At 48.8% G+C, this 19,104-nt stretch overlaps 1 protein-coding gene across 4 annotated transcripts in view; it reads right to left on the bottom strand.

Annotated features, from left to right (window-relative positions):
* The window catches only part of Camkk2 (calcium/calmodulin dependent protein kinase kinase 2), a 55,251-nt gene that overhangs the window by 17,097 nt on the left and 19,050 nt on the right, over positions 1-19,104 (bottom strand). For all 4 annotated transcript variants that reach the window (XM_036171706.1, XM_036171705.1, XM_036171703.1 and 1 more), the window contains exons 3-11: positions 16,673-16,720; positions 15,134-15,187; positions 14,490-14,541; positions 11,461-11,594; positions 7,323-7,359; positions 3,835-3,856; positions 3,608-3,696; positions 1,890-2,089; positions 591-644 (exon numbers count right to left, since the gene is read on the bottom strand). In XM_036171706.1, coding sequence (XP_036027599.1) covers positions 591-644; positions 1,890-2,089; positions 3,608-3,696; positions 3,835-3,856; positions 7,323-7,359; positions 11,461-11,594; positions 14,490-14,541; positions 15,134-15,187; positions 16,673-16,720 — 690 coding nt within the window. The remainder of the gene's footprint in view (positions 1-590; positions 645-1,889; positions 2,090-3,607; positions 3,697-3,834; positions 3,857-7,322; positions 7,360-11,460; positions 11,595-14,489; positions 14,542-15,133; positions 15,188-16,672; positions 16,721-19,104) is intronic.

Raw genomic sequence — 19,104 nt, 5'->3', positions numbered from 1 at the left:
TCTTTGTGAGTTCAAGGCCAGCCTGGTCTACAGAGCAAGATCCAGGAAAGGCGCAAAGCTACACAGAGAAACTCTGTCTCGAAAAATAAAACAAAACAAAACAAAAACAAACAAAAAGAAAGAAAGAAAAAGGAAAGTAAAAAGAACCACAACAAGCAGACAAAATACCACTCCCTGAATCAATAATGCCCCACGGACTATGATTCCCATTCCCATTCTATCCCCAGCAATAGTGGCTAGGAACACTCTGATGAAAAGAACATCATGCCAGTATTAAGTAAGGCTGCAAAGAATGCAGTGATTGATTAGTGCTGTCTGCCTCAGGCTTCGCAATGGAGAAAGGTGGAGTGTTAGTTGTCTGTGCTCTAAACTCATCAACTCTCTAGACTCTCCATAGTCTCTGTTGATCTTTCTGTTTCATTCAAACATTTTTATATAGATGAGAACATCATCAGAGATATGGATATTACAAAGGATCGTTTTTAACTACTCATTCAGCTGTAGAGATACAATTTGCAAATAAAACTGTCTCCTTGCATGGGGACCAGCAACCTACAGCAGTCATAAGATAGGGCATGCCACCCTCTTACCTGTCCAAAGACAAAGCAGTACAATGTCACACCCATGGCCCAAACATCCAAGGCCTGCAAGAAAAAGAGAGATCAGTGTGATACACAACATGTTTTTGTAGGTCTGATAACTAAGTCTCCAACCTCCTTGGGGAACCTCCTGCCTCCTGCTGCTCCTGCTCCTGCTGCTCCTGCTGCTCCTGCTGCTCCTGCCCCTCCTGCTCCTGCCCCTGCTGCTGCTGCTCCTGCTGCTCCTGCCTCCTGCTGCCCCTGCTGCTCCTGCCTCCTGCTGTTCCTGCCTGCTCCTCCTCCTGCTGCTCCTGCTTCCTGCTGCTCCTGCTGCTCCTGCCTCCTGCTCCTGCTGCCCCTGCCGCTCCTGCCTCCTGCTGCCCCTGCTGCTCCTGCCTCCTGCCGCTCCTGCTCCTGCTCCTGCTGCTGCTCCTGCCTCCTGCTGCCCCTGCTGCTCCTGCCTCCTGCTGCTCCTGCTTCCTGCTGTCCCTGCTCCTGCTGCTCCTGCCTCCTGCTGCTCCTGCCTCCTGCTGCTCCTGCCTCCTGCTGCCCCTGCCTCCTGCTGTCCCTGCTCCTGCTGCTCCTGCCTCCTGCTGCTCCTGCCTCCTGCTGCTCCTGCCTCCTGCCGCTCCTGCCTCCTGCCGCTCCTGCCTCCTGCTGCTCCTGCCTCCTGCTGCTCCTGCTGTTCCTGCCTCCTGCTGCCCCTGCCGCTCTGCTCCTGCTGCTCCTGCTCCTCCTCCTCTTCTTTTTTTTTAATTTTCCCCAAGACAGGGTTTCTCTGTATAACCGCTCTAGCTGTCCTGGAACTTGCTTTGTAGACCAGGCTGGCCTCAAATGCACAGAGATCTACCTGCTTCTGACTCTAGAGTGCTGGGAATAAAAGCTAAATCATCTTTTCTTAATCCACACTCTTGGTGTGAAGCAAGCCCCGTCTCCTAGCCTCCTTGGTTGGGACACGACACACTGGCACAGCCAATGAAATCCTAACTCCCCCAGCCATGGTGGTTGGTCAGTTTCTTTGCAGTTGCTATTCGGAGCAAGACGTCTAGCTACTGAAGGTGATTACCCGATGGAAAGCAGTCTGGAGGTGCTGGTGCCTGGCTTACCTGCAGGGAAACCAGTTCAGGAGAAAAGAGACAAAGATGGGGAGATCCCTTGTTTGAGTTCCTGTATCTGCCTGATGAGATTCACCAGCTACGTGACCCAGTGGGCATGCTCTCTGTACATCTCTGTACATCTCTGTACTGGGTTTTTCTACTTAGAACCAAAGGACCCTGATATACAGGCAGAACTCGGCAGATCCAAACTTACCTTCCCTGAGAAGATCTTGCGTGTCTCTGAAAGCGACTCTGGTGCCATGAAGGCAGGTGTGCCTACGGTGTTGGATAGCAAGGCATCGCTGCCTTTGAACTCATTGCTCACACCAAAGTCTGCTATCTTGATGTGCCCGTCTTCTCCCACCAGGAGGTTGGAAGGTTTGATGTCCCGGTGGATGATTTTCTGGTAGTGTACTAGATGAGGAGGATACCAATGGAAGAGAGGGGGCAGGAAAAGCCCATGAGAATCTCTACTTAGCCACTCAGCCCAGCATGCCCCTGATGCCTCACCTCCCCAGCCCCAGATCCCAGCCTCCCTACACATGCTCTGACTGATAAGGGGAAAGTGTATTTAAGGACGTCTAAACCATTCTCAAAACACCAACCATCTACAGCAATTTTTAACCACCTGTCACAGCCTATTTCTGTTGAGTTTGGCTTCCAGCCAGGCACACTGAGATTTGTGACAATCCAATACAGTTTCATTTACCAATGGTCATCATGGTCAGCAAGTCAACTAAGCCAGAGCAGGCTCATCTGAAGTATAAACCACAAAACAGAACGAGGGTATTGGCTTCTCAGGGGATATAAGAAGCAGATAACCCTATGGTCTGAAAGTCCCAAGTGCCGATTCTGGGGTAATGATGAACTTGGTGGTGTAAAAAGACTAATAGAGGCCAGGTGGTGGTGGCACACGCCTTTAATCCCAGCACTCAGGAGGCAGAGCCAGGCAGAACTCTGTGAGTTCGAGGCCAGCCTGGTCTACAGAGCAAGATCCAGGACAGGCACCAAAAGTACGCAGAGAAACCCTGTCTTGAAAAACCGGGAAAAAAAAAAAGACTAATAGTCCAGGGCTTCGCTCTGTGTTAAATGTGTTTCTCATTTCTCCCAATTAACTGTCACAACCATCATCTGTGATAGGTAGGGGGTAAAAGTCACAGTGGCCAACAGGAGCCCTTCAGAACCAGAATCACTGACCGCTACAGGCTGATCCCTGGTGAGACACTTTATGTCACAGGTGAGGAAACCAGGGTACCAGGAGGAAGGAGGATCCCCACCTCGGGCTGCTGATACAAATAGAGCCCTCGCTGTAGTGTCTGGTCTGCATAGAAAGTGCTGGATTTTTAAAGCTCACTATTGGGCTGGGGAGACGGCTCCATCAGTAAAGTGCTCATAGGTATGAGAATGTGAGTTTGGTCCCCAGCACCAGTTGGGGAAAAAAAAAAAATGCTGGGCATGGTGGTATGCATCCCTAGGCCTTACTGGCCCTCATGGTGAAGTCCAGACCAAAAAAAGACTGTCTCAAAAAAAAAAAAATTTTGTCTGTCTTTGTAGTCTATCACAATATAGTAATAAAAAGGGCTGTTCTCATCATAAAAATAAATAAATAAATGTTAAAACAGGTAGAGCGCTCCCGAGGGAAGACACTGAGGTCCTCTGGCCTCCATACGCACGAGCACACGTGTGCCCACATCTACAAAAGCTCAGTGTCACTGCTCTTCATTTTTCTCTGCAGCGTGGAGGGCTTCCATTGCCAAAGCATAGCCCGCCAATCCCCTGGACCGTGTGGGAGAGACCTCTGCAGCTCACACACTCCCATGTTCCCAGCCTCCTCCGCTCTAGCGGGGAAATGAAATACTTTCCATTTACCGCCCACTAATGGGGATGCTAACTACCCCAGAGGTGAGCAGTTCCCACACAGGCCTGGCTTACAGTACTCAATGCCTTTGATCAGATCCTGGAAGTAGAATCGGGCCTGGTCTTCAGAGAGTGGCTTGAGCGTGGGCACTTCCATCACAGGCCTGAAAGGTTGACACAAACGGGTAAACAATGTAAACCAGATCCAGCTAGCCCTGGCTCACCCGCTCCCTCAGAGCCCAACTCCCCTCACTCAGCTTGAAGGTGAAGCCTGGCATTATGCCTGGGAGATAAACACTCACCCTTGGTTGACCAATTCGAACACTGTGGAGAAGAGGAGGTAAATTGTCATATTGAGACACTGAAAATCTGCCTTCCTCCTCCTCACTCACCCCCACCCTCCAGCCACCTCTCTAGATATTCCAAGCACAGAAATGAATCCTGGGAGGGGCTGAGGAGACAGACACACACAATCTACCCAACCAAAGCTGCTCAGTGTTACTGGGTGCCACTGAGGAGGCAAAGGACCTCCTGATAGCCACAGGACCCTACTTATTTCTAGAACTCAAAATAGCCAAGGAAAGCTGTACCTGCTGGTACAGGCTTGTAATCCCCACTGTTACAGGAGGCTCACAAATTCAAGGCCAGCCTGGGCTTCAGAGCAAGGTCAAGACTAGCCTAGCCAACTTAATGAGCTCCTGCCTCAAAAAGTAAGAGGAGGGCTGGGGATATAGCTCAATGATATAGTACTTGCCTAGTATACGTGAGGCCCTAGGTTTGAGCCCCAGGAATGAATGACCACACATGCATGCATTCATGTATCAGAACCAACTTTTTCAGGCTTCCAACACAGACTGAAGACCAGCTGACCTACAGGAGTCCCCAGGCGGTGGGTGTCAGACCGGTACTGCTGAGGAACCCAGCCTTACAGGCTGAGCAACTATACGGTTCTCTCCAGTGTGAAAGCCATTGGCAGTATAGATAAATCTACCATTGATGTGTGTGTGTGTACAGTCTATGGATTCCATTTTTCTAGAGACCCCTGACTAATGCAGCCCTCTAGTCACACCAGGACCCAAGCAGATCTGCTCTTGCCTTGGGCTGTGGTTACGTACTGGCCTTTCATGCCTTGGTTATTTATGTCTTAGCTTGCAATTTAAAAATTCCTCTACCTTGCTTCTCCCCACCCAAGCACCATAAATGGCGGCAGCTGAACTATTCAAACGGGTCTATATTTCAGTCACTGACACTCAGCCACTCTTGGGGTTGGGTGGTTGGTGGAAATTTGTTAGTTTTTTCATGACCAGGAACTGAACTTTGGCCTTGTACATGCCACACAAGTGCTCTGAGCTTCAGTTAATTCTTTTATTTATTTATTTATTTATTTAGGTTTTTCAAGACAGGGTTTCTCTGTAGCTTTGGAGGCTGTCCTGGAACTCGATTTGTAGACCAGCTGGCCTCTAACTCACAGAGATCCGCCTGGCTCTGCCTCCCTAGTGCTGGGATTAAAGGCGTGTGCCACCACCGCCCAGCTCTTCATTCTTATTTTTAATTACAGGTATGTATGTGCGTCTGTGTACATGTGTGCAGGTGCCCTTGAAGGCCAGAGGCATCATAGTTCCCTGGCTCTAAAGTTATAGGTGGCTGTGTACCACCTACCATGGGTGCTAGGAAGCAAACCAGGATACTCTATAAGGACAGTGCATGCTGTCTTCTGGGTTTGTTTTATCACAAAGTCTCACTATGTAGCCCTAGCTGGCTTAGAACTCACTATGTTCACTACGATGGTCTCGAACTCAGAGATCCTCGAACTCAGAGATGTGGCTGCCTCTGCCTCCCAAGTGCTGAGGTTAAAGGTGTATGCCAGCATGCCTAGCTTTTTTTTTTTTTTTTTTTTAAAGATTTATTTGGCTGGGCGGTGGTGGCACGCCTTTAATCCCAGCACTCAGGAGGCAGAGGCAGGCGGATCTCTGAATTTGAGGCCAGCTGGTCTACAAAGTGAGTTCCAGGACAGCCTCCAAAGCTACAGAGAAACCCTGTCTTGAAAAACCAAAATAAATAAATAAATAAACAAACAAACAAACAAATAAATATTGGATGAACATGGCTCCCATAGGCCCATAGGGAGCGGCACTATTAGGAGGTGTGGCTTTGTTGAAGTGGGTGTGGCTTTGTTGAAGTGGGTGTGGCTTTGTTGAAGTGGGTGTGGCTTTGTTGGCGGAGGTGTGGCTTTGTTGGCGGAAGTGTGTTATGGAGCGGGCTCTGAGGTCTCAGATGCTCAAGCCAGGCCCAGTGTCATTCTCTTCCTGTTCACTGCCCATCCTGATGTAGAACTCTGGCTACCTCTCCAGCACCATGTCTACCCTCCCGCCACCATGCTTCCCACCATGAAGTCAGTGGACTGAACCCTGGACTGTCAGCCGGCCCCAATTAAATGTTGCTGCGGTCATGGTGTCTCTTCACGGCAACAGAACACTGACTAAGACATTGTCTATAAGCATACCTGCCTGAGGTGATGTGCACTGTGTGTGTAGGAGCCTGTGGAGGCCAGGAGGCATCAGATCACCTGAAACTGGAGTTTACAGGCACGTGTGAGCCACCAGACGTAAGTACTGAGGACCCAGCTTGGGCCGTCTGGCTGAGCCATGTCTCCAGCACCTGTTTTTCTTTTAATTCCTAGAAACAGAGATGTTTTCTACCCTTTGAACACCTGGCCTTCTGTTGAAGACTTTTTAACACAGCCTCTGGCTGACCTGACACTTGCTCTGTAGACCAGGCTGGCCCGGAAATCACAGAGACAGGTCCTCCTGCCTCTGCCTCCTGAGTGCTGGGACTAAAGACATGTGCCATCACTCCTGATGTCCTCCCCATTTATAAATGAGGTCTCTGAAGACACACCTGAGCTTCTGTCTGGGAGCAGTACCCAGATCTCTGAGTGCCTCCCAGGCTCCAGACGCCCATCCCTGGCTTCCCAAACTCCCCCTTTTTACCCCTGAGTTCTCTCCCTACTTATCTAGTGCCCCCCCTTTAAGTTCTTAAAGCCTTGAGGCCTTTCCCCAGATGTAACACGGCCAAATCCCTGACATTCAGGTGTTAAATGGTCATCTCCTGTATGAGGTGGTCTGTCCACCTTCCCTGACATCACCTTAATTAATCACCCTTAAAATACCTAAAGTTCTCATGTATTCATCAACACTGTCTCTCCTGTCTGGGATATCAGCTGTGCAGGTCCTCTTTCTTATCACGCTGTCCTCAGGGCCTGGAACAGTTCTGAACATGCAACAGGTGCTCAAGAGAGGGCTGTGAGTGCTGGACAGATGGCTCAGAGGTTAAGAGCACTGGCTGCTCTTCCAGAGGTCCTGAGTTCAATTCCCAGCACCCACATGATGGCTCACAACCATCTGTAATGAGAGCTGGTGCCCTCTTCTGTACACTAAATAAATAAATAATTTTTTTTTTGGAGTTGAGGATCGAACCCAGGGCCATGCGCTTGCTAGGCAAGCACTCTACCACTGAGCTAAATCCCCAACTCCTAAATAAATCTTTTTTTTAAAAAAAGAAAAGAAAGGGCTGCAAATGAAGACCAGGAGACCCAGATGTTCAAAGTCCCAGCAAGAACGCTCTCCCATGCCCTGCTTTAAGCCAGGTAGGCAGGCTTCTGTGGGGACCAGCTGGACCAGGAAAGAAGCACCTTGTCCTTGGTGGTTCCGGGACTACAGCTATGCCGAGGGGACACCTGGGCATTGGCAGATGCAGCTACCTCAGTGTGGATAGAGGAAAGCAGTCTTACCCATGTACAGATGGTCCTCGTTGGGGTCATCCAGGACCTGATGGCACAGCCGTCCAGGGACAGGAGCAAGGAGAGAAAGAAGAGATATGAGCGAGAAGTGGAAGTGTGTGATGGTGTGTGCCCACAGGGGGGCGCACTTCCCGTCCTTCTTCCTCGGCAAGGAGGGAGACACAAATTCCCAGAGTGTGACAGCAAAGTCCACCTAGCCTCAAGGTCTGCAACACCCTGAAGAGAAGAACAGCAGGAAGGAGGAAGTCCTCCTCAAGATGTCCCCACACCTGGATGCCAATCCAGCCCATCTCCAAGGAACAGGTCCTGGTTTCGGGGTGAAAGTTCAACCCTGGTCCTGGTTTCGGGGTAAAAGTTCAACCCTGCCGGGGAGATGGTAACACACACCTTTAATCCCAGCACTCAGGAGGCACAGGCAGACGGATCTCTATGAGTCTGAGGCCAGCCTGGACTACAGAGCGAGATCCAGGACAGGCACAACGCAAAGAAACCCTGTCTCGAAAAAACAAACGGACAGACAAACAAAAAGTTCAACCCTACTTGAACTCAAGCAGCCCTCCATGAAGTGAACCCATACCTCCCCACCTTAGCAGGACATGTCTCCATGCCTGCTCCTGCCTCTGTCCGATGGGCAGGTCCCAAGATGTCCACCTTGATTGTCTTGGTGAGGTCTCATACGTGCTGGGCACATAGCGGGTACCGGAGAAACACCTGATATATAAACAGAATGGCCGCTTGGTCTTGCTAAGTTGGGTGGAGAGATCGAATGCACGGGGTCCTGGGGAGAAAAATCTACCCCACTAGGACTCAGGGCTACCTGCAGACCATGTACTCCGGGGCTTCCGCTGAGATGGTCAACTCCAGCATCGGAGAATTGAGATCACAATTGGCATCAGGAAAGAGGGTAACAGCTTGCCGCCACTGTCTCTCTTTTGAGGAGAGGCATGGGCAAGACCCTCGGCTAGACTAGGCCTCATACCTCTTCCACATCACTCACCTTCCCCAGCCACCCAACATTCACAAGACTGCAGGTACAGCTGCGCAATCCATCTCAAGGGAAAGTCAGACCCCGGGTCCACCTAGAGTTCTGGAGCCATGGGCCCAAGGCAAGGATTGGCAATAGCATCCCCCATCTCCCATAGGCAGGGATATGTTCCCCAAATATTGAGGCTCTGGGCCCTGACACATGATGTCCTCTGTTGTCTTTGCTGACCAGGAAATAGTTACAACCACTTCAAAGATCACTTTCCAAGCCCCATTCAGACAGCCAAGACCATCCTTTCCCAGGTCAGGGCAAGCTGGGCCAGAGGTGCTCCAGACTGGATCTGCCCCTCCTGGAGATTCCCAAATCACCTGGGGGGGGGGACTATTAAATGGAAACTATTTTCACTTTAAGACAACAGGGCTGGAGAGATGGCTCAGTAGTTAAAAGCACTGGCTGCTCTTCCAGAGGTCCTGAGTTCAAGTCCCAGCACCCACACCATCTAGAATGAGATCTGGTGCCCTCGTAGGTATATAGACACACAGAACACTGTATACATAGTAAATACTAAAATTAAAAAGCAGACTAAGACAACACTGGCCTTCCCCACTCTCTTTCTCTACTTGCATCCAGTGTCCAGAAGGCACAAGGTAGTACCACAGCGGGCTGAGGGCCAAAGCAGACCGAGAATCCAGATGCCTTTTAGTAAGCCAAACAGTAAGAGAGAGAGAGAGAGAGAGAGAGAGAGAGAGAGAACAACCAGCAGTAAAAGTGTCAAAATAATCCTTTTTCTTTCTTTCTTTTTTTTTTTGGTTTTTTGTTTCAGAAAACAGACAGCCCAGTCGGTAAAGTGCTTGCTTCACAAACACAAGGACGTCACTGCAGTCCCCAGAGCCCATGTAAGAGGGCTGGTGAGGGATAGAGAGATGGCTCGGGGGTAAGGGCACCCACGGTTCTTACAGAGGACGGAGTTCCGTTCCCAGCAACATCATACAGCTCACAACCAGATCTAATTCCAGTTCCAGGGGATCTGACACCTCTGGCATCAGCAAGTACGTGCACATACCCTATCACATACACATACTCAAAAATAAAATAATAAAAGCCAGGTGGTGGTGGCGAACGCCTTTGATCCCAGCACTCGGGAGGCAGAGGCAGGCGGATCTCTGTGAGTTCGAGGCCAGCCTGGGCTACAGAGTGAGTTCCAGGAAAGGTGCAAAGCTACACAGAGAAACCCTGTCTCAAAAAGAAAATTAATTAATTAATAAAATAAAGTAAATCTTTAAAAAAAAGTAATCCCAGTGCTGAGGACACAGAGACAGGTGGATGCCTGGGGCTTGCTGGCCAGACAGCCTAGCCTAGTTAGTGAACGACCCTGCCTCAAATAAACAAGTTAGACAGCACTTCCTGAGAATAGACATCCAAGACTGACTTCTGTTCTCCACATGCACGCACACACGTACACCCACCTACATAAATACACTCATGCACACACACAAACAAAATAGTTACTATTCATAAAAGATATATTCCTCTTGCTGGGCAGTGGTGGCGCACACCTTTAATCCCAGCACTCGGGAGGCTGAGGCAGGCAGATCTCTGAGTTTGAGGCCAGCCTGGTCTATAGAGTGAGTTCTAGGACAGCCAGGCTGCACAGAGAAAGTCTGTCTCAAAAAACAAAAAACAAAATTATTCTTTATCACATATATTGTTTTTCTTTTTTTTATATTTAATTTTTTTCTTATTCATTTTATATACCAACCACATATCTCCCTCTCCTCCCGCTCCTGGGTGATTACTTTTCAATGAATAGAACTTTGACAATTTACATTTTTGTTTTTTGGTTTTGTTTGTTTTGAGACAGGATCTGCAACCGGAGCTGACCTTGAACTTCTGATTTTCTTGCCTCCACCTCCATCATTGGGACTACAGGTATGAGCCACCATGTCCAGCTCTGGTTTCTATTTTAATGGGATACATATGAATAAGTGTAACCAATGAACAGCAGCACAATGAAGTCTGCTGAGGTCAAAAACAGTATGTCCCTTACAGGCTCATGTGTAAGTCCCCAACTGGCATATTGTTCTGGGTAGAGGCAGAGCTAGGTGAATTCAAAGGCATGCATCTTAAAGATATCTTCCCCCTGACTCCTATCTATCTATCTATCTATCCATCCATCCATCCATCCATCCATCCATCCATCCATCTATCTCCTTCCTAGCCACTATGTTTCTGCTCTGTGTCAAGCTCAACACAATGACACCGGAATAACATGAACTGTAAACAATCTTGAGCTGAAATCAATCTTTCTTCCTATGAAGTTGTTTTCCAGGTATTTGTTACAATGACCAAACGCTAACACCAAGTTTTCCAGAATTTAAAGTGCATCAAGCCATCTTGAGACCAAAAAAACCATGAGAACTGCTAAACTGAAGCAAAGGTTGCTAAATATAGGATGGGCTGAATCCAGCTCCTCCAGTGTTTACAAATGAAGGGTTACTATTTCGTTTGTTTGTTTTTGAGACAGGCTCTTGCTACATTGCCCTGGCTGCCTGGAATTCATTCTCTCTGCTGGGTCGACCTCGAACTCACGATCTGGCTCCTCTGCCTTCTGAGAGCTGGGATTCAAGGTTGTTAGTTATCACTGCTGTTGCTGGTCACTATCCTGTGTGTGTGTTTACACTACCACAGTGCAGATGTGGAAGTCAGAGGACAACTTGTGGAGACAGTTTCGCCCCTTCCACCTTTATGTGGGTTCTGGGGCTCGAACTCAGATCACCAGGCTTTCAGTATCAGGCATCAAGGGCCTCTGCCCACTGAGCTATCTCACAGGATTTCACTTGTTTGTATCTGGAGCTGCTTCTGTGTTCCAACTACCTGTGCACAGAGTAGAAAACCCCACCAGCTTCAAAGAGAAAGAAGTCGGCAAAGCGCAAGCCTCGGAACCCTCAGCAGCTTCAACTTTCGCATCTGTAAAATGGGAGTGATAATAAGCAGTCTTCAGGAAGTGACCTCGGGCATGAAGCAACAGCGTGAGGGTATGTGAGGCCACAAGGTCCTCAGCCTCGAGGGGTCTTAGCAATGAGGAGTTTAGATAGGAACAAAGCTGGGTCGGGCTAGGCCATCGGCCTCACCCTCCCTCCTCACCTCCACCAGCTTCACCACGTTGGGGTGGTCCAGCTTCTTGAGGATGGCGATTTCCTGGTACACCTGTTCGATGGGGCCCCTGGGCTGGATACAGCCCCCTGGGGCTGGGCGAGTCCCGCGGGGTGGGGGCCGGCCTGCAGGAAGCACAGAGTTAGGGTAGAGACCTTCTGCAGAGGCCAGCTAATTGGACAAAGAGCAACGGACTTCTGGGAGCTGGGAGCAGCCTTCTCTTCACGCTTCCCCCACTGCTAGAAATCAGGGAGATGGGAGTCCCGGCCCTCCTGCTGTTCACCGTCTATCCCTTTTTCTGGTCACATGCCCAACCCAAAAGGACCGGGGCTCACTAGGTTGGTTCAGCTAGCTTAACGTTCCCAACATCCCAGGACTGCACAAACCAGGATGTGGTGAGGCACCCCTGAAATCTTAGCGCTTGGGAGGGAGAGGCCAGAAGACTAGACGTTCAAGGTCACCCCTGACTACACACAAAGTACAAGGCCAGTGTGAGTTACACCAGATGCTGTCTCAAAACAAAACAAACAAACAAAAAACCAAAAAACAAATCCTCCGGTAAACCAATCACTTCTCTTTGGGATAAAAGAGACGTAAACGTGATCCCTCTCCTCAAGGCAGGAAATGGTTCAGATGTACCAGGAAGCCAGAGAGAAGAAAAAAAACAAAAAAACACGAGTCGATAAGAGAAAATCGAGACAGCTCTGTCAGGATGGCGTGCTACTCAGTCAGTAAGTTGTGAAAATGTGAAGCCCAACTGTGAAAACCGCTGTATCCCACATCCTGTGTGAGGAAGCCTGTAAGGCTAGGCAGAAGAGAAGACAGCTGTGACCAAGCCTGGGCCAGGAGGAGGTGCAGACTAGGCTGTTGAAAGGGGTGTGCAAGGAAGGGCGCTGAGGTAAGCCTCGGTCTGTAAAGTGACCACCACACCTGTCAGCCATCACTGGGGGCTGAGCAGGAGCATCCACGGGTTGAGACCAGCCTGTCTCAAAAACAAAAGTGAGGACCAGACACGGTGGTGGCTGGGATTACAGGCGGCTGCCACACCCACCTGCAGCCTGGCTTTTATGTGAGTTCTGGGAATCCCAACTCCATCTTAACTCTTACAGGGCAAGCTCTTTACCCACTGAGCTATCTCCCCAACTCCCAGTATTATTTTATCTATTTATTTCCGAGACAAGTCTTGCTCTCCTGAAGTTTATTATGTAGACCAGGCTATCAGTCCTACCTACTGCCTGCCAAGTGCTGGGCTTCAAGAAGTGCACTACCATGTCAGGCCCAACATTTGTTTAAAAAATTCAACATTTTAAATGTGTGAGGTTCTGTTTGTTTGGTTAGTTTTTTGAGACAAGATTTCTCTGTACTACCCTGGTTGTCCTGGAACTAATTCTGTAGCCCAGGCTGGCCTCAAACTCATAGAGATACACCTGCCTCTGCCTCCCAAGTGCTGGGATTAAAGGGTGTACACCAACACTGTTCAACTGTTTTCTTTTCTTTCTTTCTTTCTTTCTTTTTAAATTATTCTTTTTCATGGGTGTGCTTTTATGAAACAGGGTCCCATGCAGCTGTGGCCGGCCTTGTATTCCTGATCCTCCTCCCTCCAATTCCTGAGTGCTAGGTTTACAGGCAACGTGCTCCATGAATGCTGATTATTTTAGTAGTTTTTTTTTTTTCTTTTAAAGATTTATTTATTTATTATGTAAACAGAAGAGGGCACCAGATCTCATTACAGGTGGTTGTAAGCCACCATGTGGGTGCTGGGAATTGAACTCAGGACCTTTGGAAGGGCAGTCAGTGCTCTTAACCTCTGAGCCATCTCTCCAGCCCCTTTAGTAGTTTTTAGTACCATCACCACTGGATAACTGCAGAACATTTTTGTTGCTCTTTCCAGAAATCTGATTCCTCCTCCTGCTGACCTACTTTTATCCTCATGGATTTGCATCCCAGTATTTTATATAAACGGCAATATATTGTAAGTGACTTTTTGTGTCTGGTCTCTTAATATGCTTTCAACCAGGGTTGGGGATTTAGCTCAGTGGTAGAGTGCTTGCCTAGCAAGCACAAGGCCCTGGGTTCAGTCCTCAGCTCTAGGGGAAAAAAAAATTAGTGCCCTATGGTGGCTGAATACTAATCTACCAGATGCATATACATGTTAGTTACTCATCGGTCAGGGCCACTAGGGATATTTCCACTCAACGGATACTGTGAATAGTGCTGCTAGCCATGTGTACACCCAAGCTTTTGTCTCTTTTTCCTTCTCTGTGGAGAAGTTGCTGGGTCCGAAAGTGTGATGATTAACTAGAAAGAATCTAGAATCACCTGAGAGATGGCCTCTGGAGGATTACCTTGATTACATTAACTGAGGAGGGAAGGCATATCCACGGTGGGTGGCACCAGTCCCTGGCTGGGATCATGTGCTAAGTTAGTGGAGAAAAGGGGCTAAACACTACCCTTCATTCTTCTCTGCTTCCTGACTGTAGATACAATGTAACCAACTGCCTCAAGCTCCCATCTCGCAAACATCCCAAGTATGAACCAAAGTGAAGGATTTCATCCTAAAGCTGGTTTTATTAGTCTTCTATCAGAACATCAGGAAAAGAAACTAAGACATATGGTAAGCTTTTTATTTATTTATTTTGTTCATGTCCATGCTCAGCTTATTTATTTATTTAGGCATGTATATGCCACAGAATGAACGTGGAGGTCAGACGCCTTGCGGGTGTCGCTTTTCTCCTACCCTGTGATCCCTGGGGATTTAAACTCAGATCATCAGGCTTGAAGGCAAGTGCCTTTACTGATGAGCCATCTCTCTAGGCCTCAAATGCACCTTTTAACCCCTTAAATAAAAAGGAATTAGGACCCAGAGCAGGAAGTTCAGCACTGGGGGGGGGGGGGGGGGGGGAAGCACTGTGTGGGATGTAGTGTCTTCCCCGAGTGTGTCTGCTGGACATCACATTCACCCGACTCTGTCCAATCTCATCTCAGTCCCCACACCTTAGGACATAGCCCACAACACTCACGTGGAAAGCCAGCCTGCCGGATTAGCTTCTTTTTGGACAGCACTTTCATCGCCTGCAGAAGGACAGACCCCCCCAAGTCCGGTTAAAGGGAGCAGGGAGGGAGACAACGAGGCTCTCTCCTCCTCAAGCCTCCCACTGAGCTCCCAGATGCCTTGGGACAAGGCAGTGAGAGCCTAGTGACCAGCGCAGCAAGCTGGTCCTGGCCTATGCGGAGACAAAGACTCCTGGAGTTGTGCCAGGGCCAACCCTGGAGGTTCCTGGTGAGCAGACCCAGCTGGGAACCCCTAAACTCATGACTCCTGCCACTGAGTCAGACAACTGAGCCAGAGTGATGGGCTGAGAAGGGGTACGATGGCTGCTTGCCCAAAGTCATGTTGTTAATGCATGTTAGAACCAGGGTTTGAACCTACACTGGACTGACCCCAAAGCCTCAGCTCCAAGATCACTATGTCCATCTACTGCCTTGTTCTTGGGGCTATGGAAGAGGCAGAAAGGGCAGCTCAGAGCTCAGCCAATCCCTTCCCTGCCCCATTTCTCCATCTGTAAAATGGGGGCACCGCTCCCTTCTAAAGGCCCTGAAGGTAGAATGGGCGAACGCGTAGCCTAACCGTGCTAGGAGCTGTCTTTCGGATGGGGATACTCACGTAGTAAGTATTGTCGTTCTCATTGTATGCCAGCTTGACCACACCATAGGAGCCCTGGAGAAAGGAGAGGCCTGTGACACAGTAGCCAGAGCAGCGCTCTGTGCGATGAGGCTCTGACAGGCTACAGACTGTAGCTCACTGGGCCAGTGGACCCTGAGACTGCGTTCTGTTGGACTTTCCATTTCTGCAGTCTAAATCAGCTACTAACATTTAAATGGAAGGAAATAATATAAAAACCCAAATTTGAAAATCCTGGGGGGGAAAAACAAAAGAAAGCAAAAGAAAAAAAAAAAATAGCTGGACGGTGGAAACACACACCTTTCATCCCAGCACTCGGGAGGCAGAGGCAGGCGGATCTCTGTGAGTTCGAGGCCAACCTGATCTACAGAGCGAGTTCCAGGACAGCCAAGGCTACACAGAGAAACCCTGTCTCTAGGAAAAAAAAAAAAAAAAAAAAAAAGGAAGAAAAACCTGGAAAGTCTGGCCAAACACAGACCTTATTTCCATACAAAACCGGTTTACCACACGCCACCCCTCTCTCATCTCTAGCCTGCTTCACTCACAGAGCCTCATGCCATAGCCTAGCCGTTAGCCCTGGTCTTTATTGCTCTCTGAGGCCTTACAGTCGACCTTGGCCAGTGATATTACTAACACAGCCTCTGTTAGCACTTCAGATGTTAGCCCCTGCAACAATACTAACAAAAAGAAACGAAAAACAGATGGTAAGGTCTCTCGATGAGGAGGGAGGGAGAACCATGGACCGGATGGGCACTATCACCATGGCAATTTTGGATTTCTCTGGAAGTGTTCTGAACTTTTGCAGAAACGCATCTAATTTTGACATTAAATTTAAAATAAGTGAAAACATGAGGTTAGGCGTGGTGGTGAGCACTTTCAGTCCCAGCTCTTGGGAGGTGGAGGCAGGTGGATCTCTGTGAGTCTGAGGCCAGCCTGGTCTACATAGTAAGTCCTAGTCTAGCCAGGACTACATAGTGAGACCATGTCTCGAAAAAGGTATTTTTTAAAATAAGGCTGGTAAGATGGCTCACTAGGTAAAATGCTGGCCACACAATCGTGACCTCAAATCCCTAGCACTGACATAAAAAACGAGGTGTGGTATCACACACCGATCATCCCAGTGCTGGGTGGGGTAGGGGTGGGTAACCACAGAAGAATACCTGGGACCTGATGGCCAGCTAGTCTTGCAGAATCTATGAGCATCAGATTCAGTGAGAGACCGTGTCTCAAAGAATAAGGTGGAGAGGTGCTGGGGAAAGATATGCTGATGTCAACCTTGAGCACGCACACACACATGCACACACATTCACACACACACACACACATGCACACACATTCACACACACACACATGCACATGCTCGAACACACACACGACCATGAACGGTAAACCCTTTCACCCCACCAGCCTTGCTTCCAAAGGTCCCTCTCCTCTTCTCACCCAGCTCTCCTGGTTCCCTCTGGAGTGTCAGGGACACCCCTGGTCAAGGTACAAAGGCAACCCAACTCGTGGGCCATTTACCTTTCCAATTTCATCCTTCAGCGTATACTGATTGAGCTGCACACAGTCCTGGAAAACAATACGGGGCACAGGTGAGGTGACTCTCTCAGGAGCTGAAGGTGCCCGTGTCACAAATAAATGAACAAATGTAACCGGGACTCGAGTCCACAGAGAGTCCAGCAGTCAGGAGGCAGAGGCAGGAGAACCCAGACTTCAAGGCCAGCGTTGGCTACTTGGCAAGCCTGAAAGTAACCTGAGCTACCTGAGGCCCTGTTTCAAAAACCAAAACAGTAATGACTACACAATCAAGAAACACCCCCACTCTCCTGCCCAAAACATCGTTCGTATTGGAACAGGGAGATGGCTCAGGTGGTACAGTACTTGCCAGACAAGCCGGAGGACCTGAACTGGATCCCAAGAACCGACATAAACAAGGCAGGTGTAGTGATACACATCTGCGATCCCAGCCATCGGGAGGTGGAGACAGGAGGATCCCTGGGGCTCACTGGCCAGCCAGCCAAACCAACAAACCCTAGGTCCCTGTGAGAGACTGCTGTATAAGAACAAGACAGCCGGGCGGTGGTGGTGCACGCCTGTAATCCCAGCACTCGGGAGGCAGAGCCAGGCAGATCTTTGTGAGTTCGAGGACAGCCTGGTCTACAGAGAGAGATCCAGGACAGGCTCCAAAAGCTACAGAGAAACCCTGTCTCGAAAAGCCAAAAAAAAAAAAAAAAAAAAAAAAAAGAACAAGACAGCCCTCACCTGTAACTTTACAGGAGGCTGACCTCTGGTCTCCACATGCATTCCCACACACATGCACCACTGTACACATGAACACCAACATACAAAGAGTAATATATATATATATAATTTTTATTATCATAGGGGCACACACTTGGGATCAAATCCAGGCCCTCGTGCATGCTAGACAAACACTTTACCACTAAATTGCACACTCGGCTACAGAGCTAAGGTCCTGTGTCAGAGGGAGAGAGAGGGAGGGGGAGAGAGAGAGAGGAGGAGGAAAGGAGGGAGGGTGGGAGAGAGGGGAGATTCAGAAATTACATATTATACAGACTGAACAGGTTGTATTTATGTATTTAGAAATATATATATATAAAACAACTAAAGAAAAAGAGCCATGAATTGGAGAGAAAGCAGGTTGGGGGGTACATGAGAGGGGTTAGAGAGAGGAAAGGGAAGGGGGACATCATATAATTTCAAAACATAAAAGATTATTATTAGGACTGGAGAGATGGCTCAGAGGTTAAGAGCACTGGCTGTTCTTCCAGAGGTCCTGAGTTCAATTCCCAGCACCCACATGGTGACTCACAACCATCTGTAATGAGATCTGGCACCCTCTTCTGGTCTGCAGGCATACATGCAGACAGAACACTGTATACATAATAAATAAATCTTTTTAAAAAAATTATGATTAAAAATTGAGCAAAAGATCTGAACAGAAGTTTCCTTAAAGATGGATAGATGGCCAAGAAGCATGAAGAGTCACTCACTGAGGAAATGCATGTGAAAGCCAGGCCAGGCCAGCTAATAGAGACAGGTGCTAGGGAGAAGCAGAGCACACACAACTTCCCACATGGCTGCCAGAACGGAAAGTGGGCGAGCGGGCAGCATCTGCTATGTTCCAGGCTGGCCTCAAAGCTGATATTTAGATCCAGAATGTGATGGCGTATGCCTTTAATCCCAGCGCTCGGGAGGCAGAGGCAGGCGGATCTCTGTGAGTTCAAGGCCAGCCTGGTCTACAGAGTGAGTTCCAGGACAGGCAGCGCTACACAGATACACAGACCCTGCCTCAAAAAAAAGTTTGAACACAAGTAGCCTTGCATGGTGGGCAACACTTACCCCGGAAGTCATGGGTTATTTATTATTGAATGGAACGCTCAGTGCTACCTCCCTACAAATTACAGGTCAGAGAGGCTTCAGAGGCCCCTAAGACAACATGGGCTATTACCACTGCCCACCATAAGTATCGTTGAAGATACAACACACCTTGGTTAAAAACAGAGAATCAAGCTAGAACTTCCTCCCTACTGGTTAGCTTTTGCAGTACCTGAAGGTTCCATGCAAGCCTCTCTGGGGGAGAAAAGTATTCAAGGGTGTCATCCAACAGCAAACCCTGCATGCGATAATACTGACCTGTCAGGCAAGACGTGCCCATTGGCACAAGAGCAGTACAAAACTTATGAAGAGCCGGGAGGCAGTGGCGCACGCCTTTAGTCCCAGCACTCGGGAGGCAGAGCCAGGCGGACCTCTGTGAGTTCGAGGCCAGCCTGGGGTACAGAGTGAGATCTGGTCTACAGAGTGAGTTCCAGGACAGGCTCCAAAGCTACACAGAGAAACCCTGTCTTGAAAAAACAAAAACAAAAACAAACAAACAAACAAAAACTTATGAAGGAAACAGACGCTTTCTGACTGGATTTGAAGCCCACTCC

This window comes from Onychomys torridus, chromosome 22, assembly GCF_903995425.1.
Source record: "Onychomys torridus chromosome 22, mOncTor1.1, whole genome shotgun sequence".
Classification (NCBI taxonomy): domain Eukaryota; kingdom Metazoa; phylum Chordata; class Mammalia; order Rodentia; family Cricetidae; genus Onychomys; species Onychomys torridus.
The sequence above is the reverse complement of the archived record's forward strand: the minus strand, read 5'-3'. Positions and strand labels throughout refer to the sequence as shown.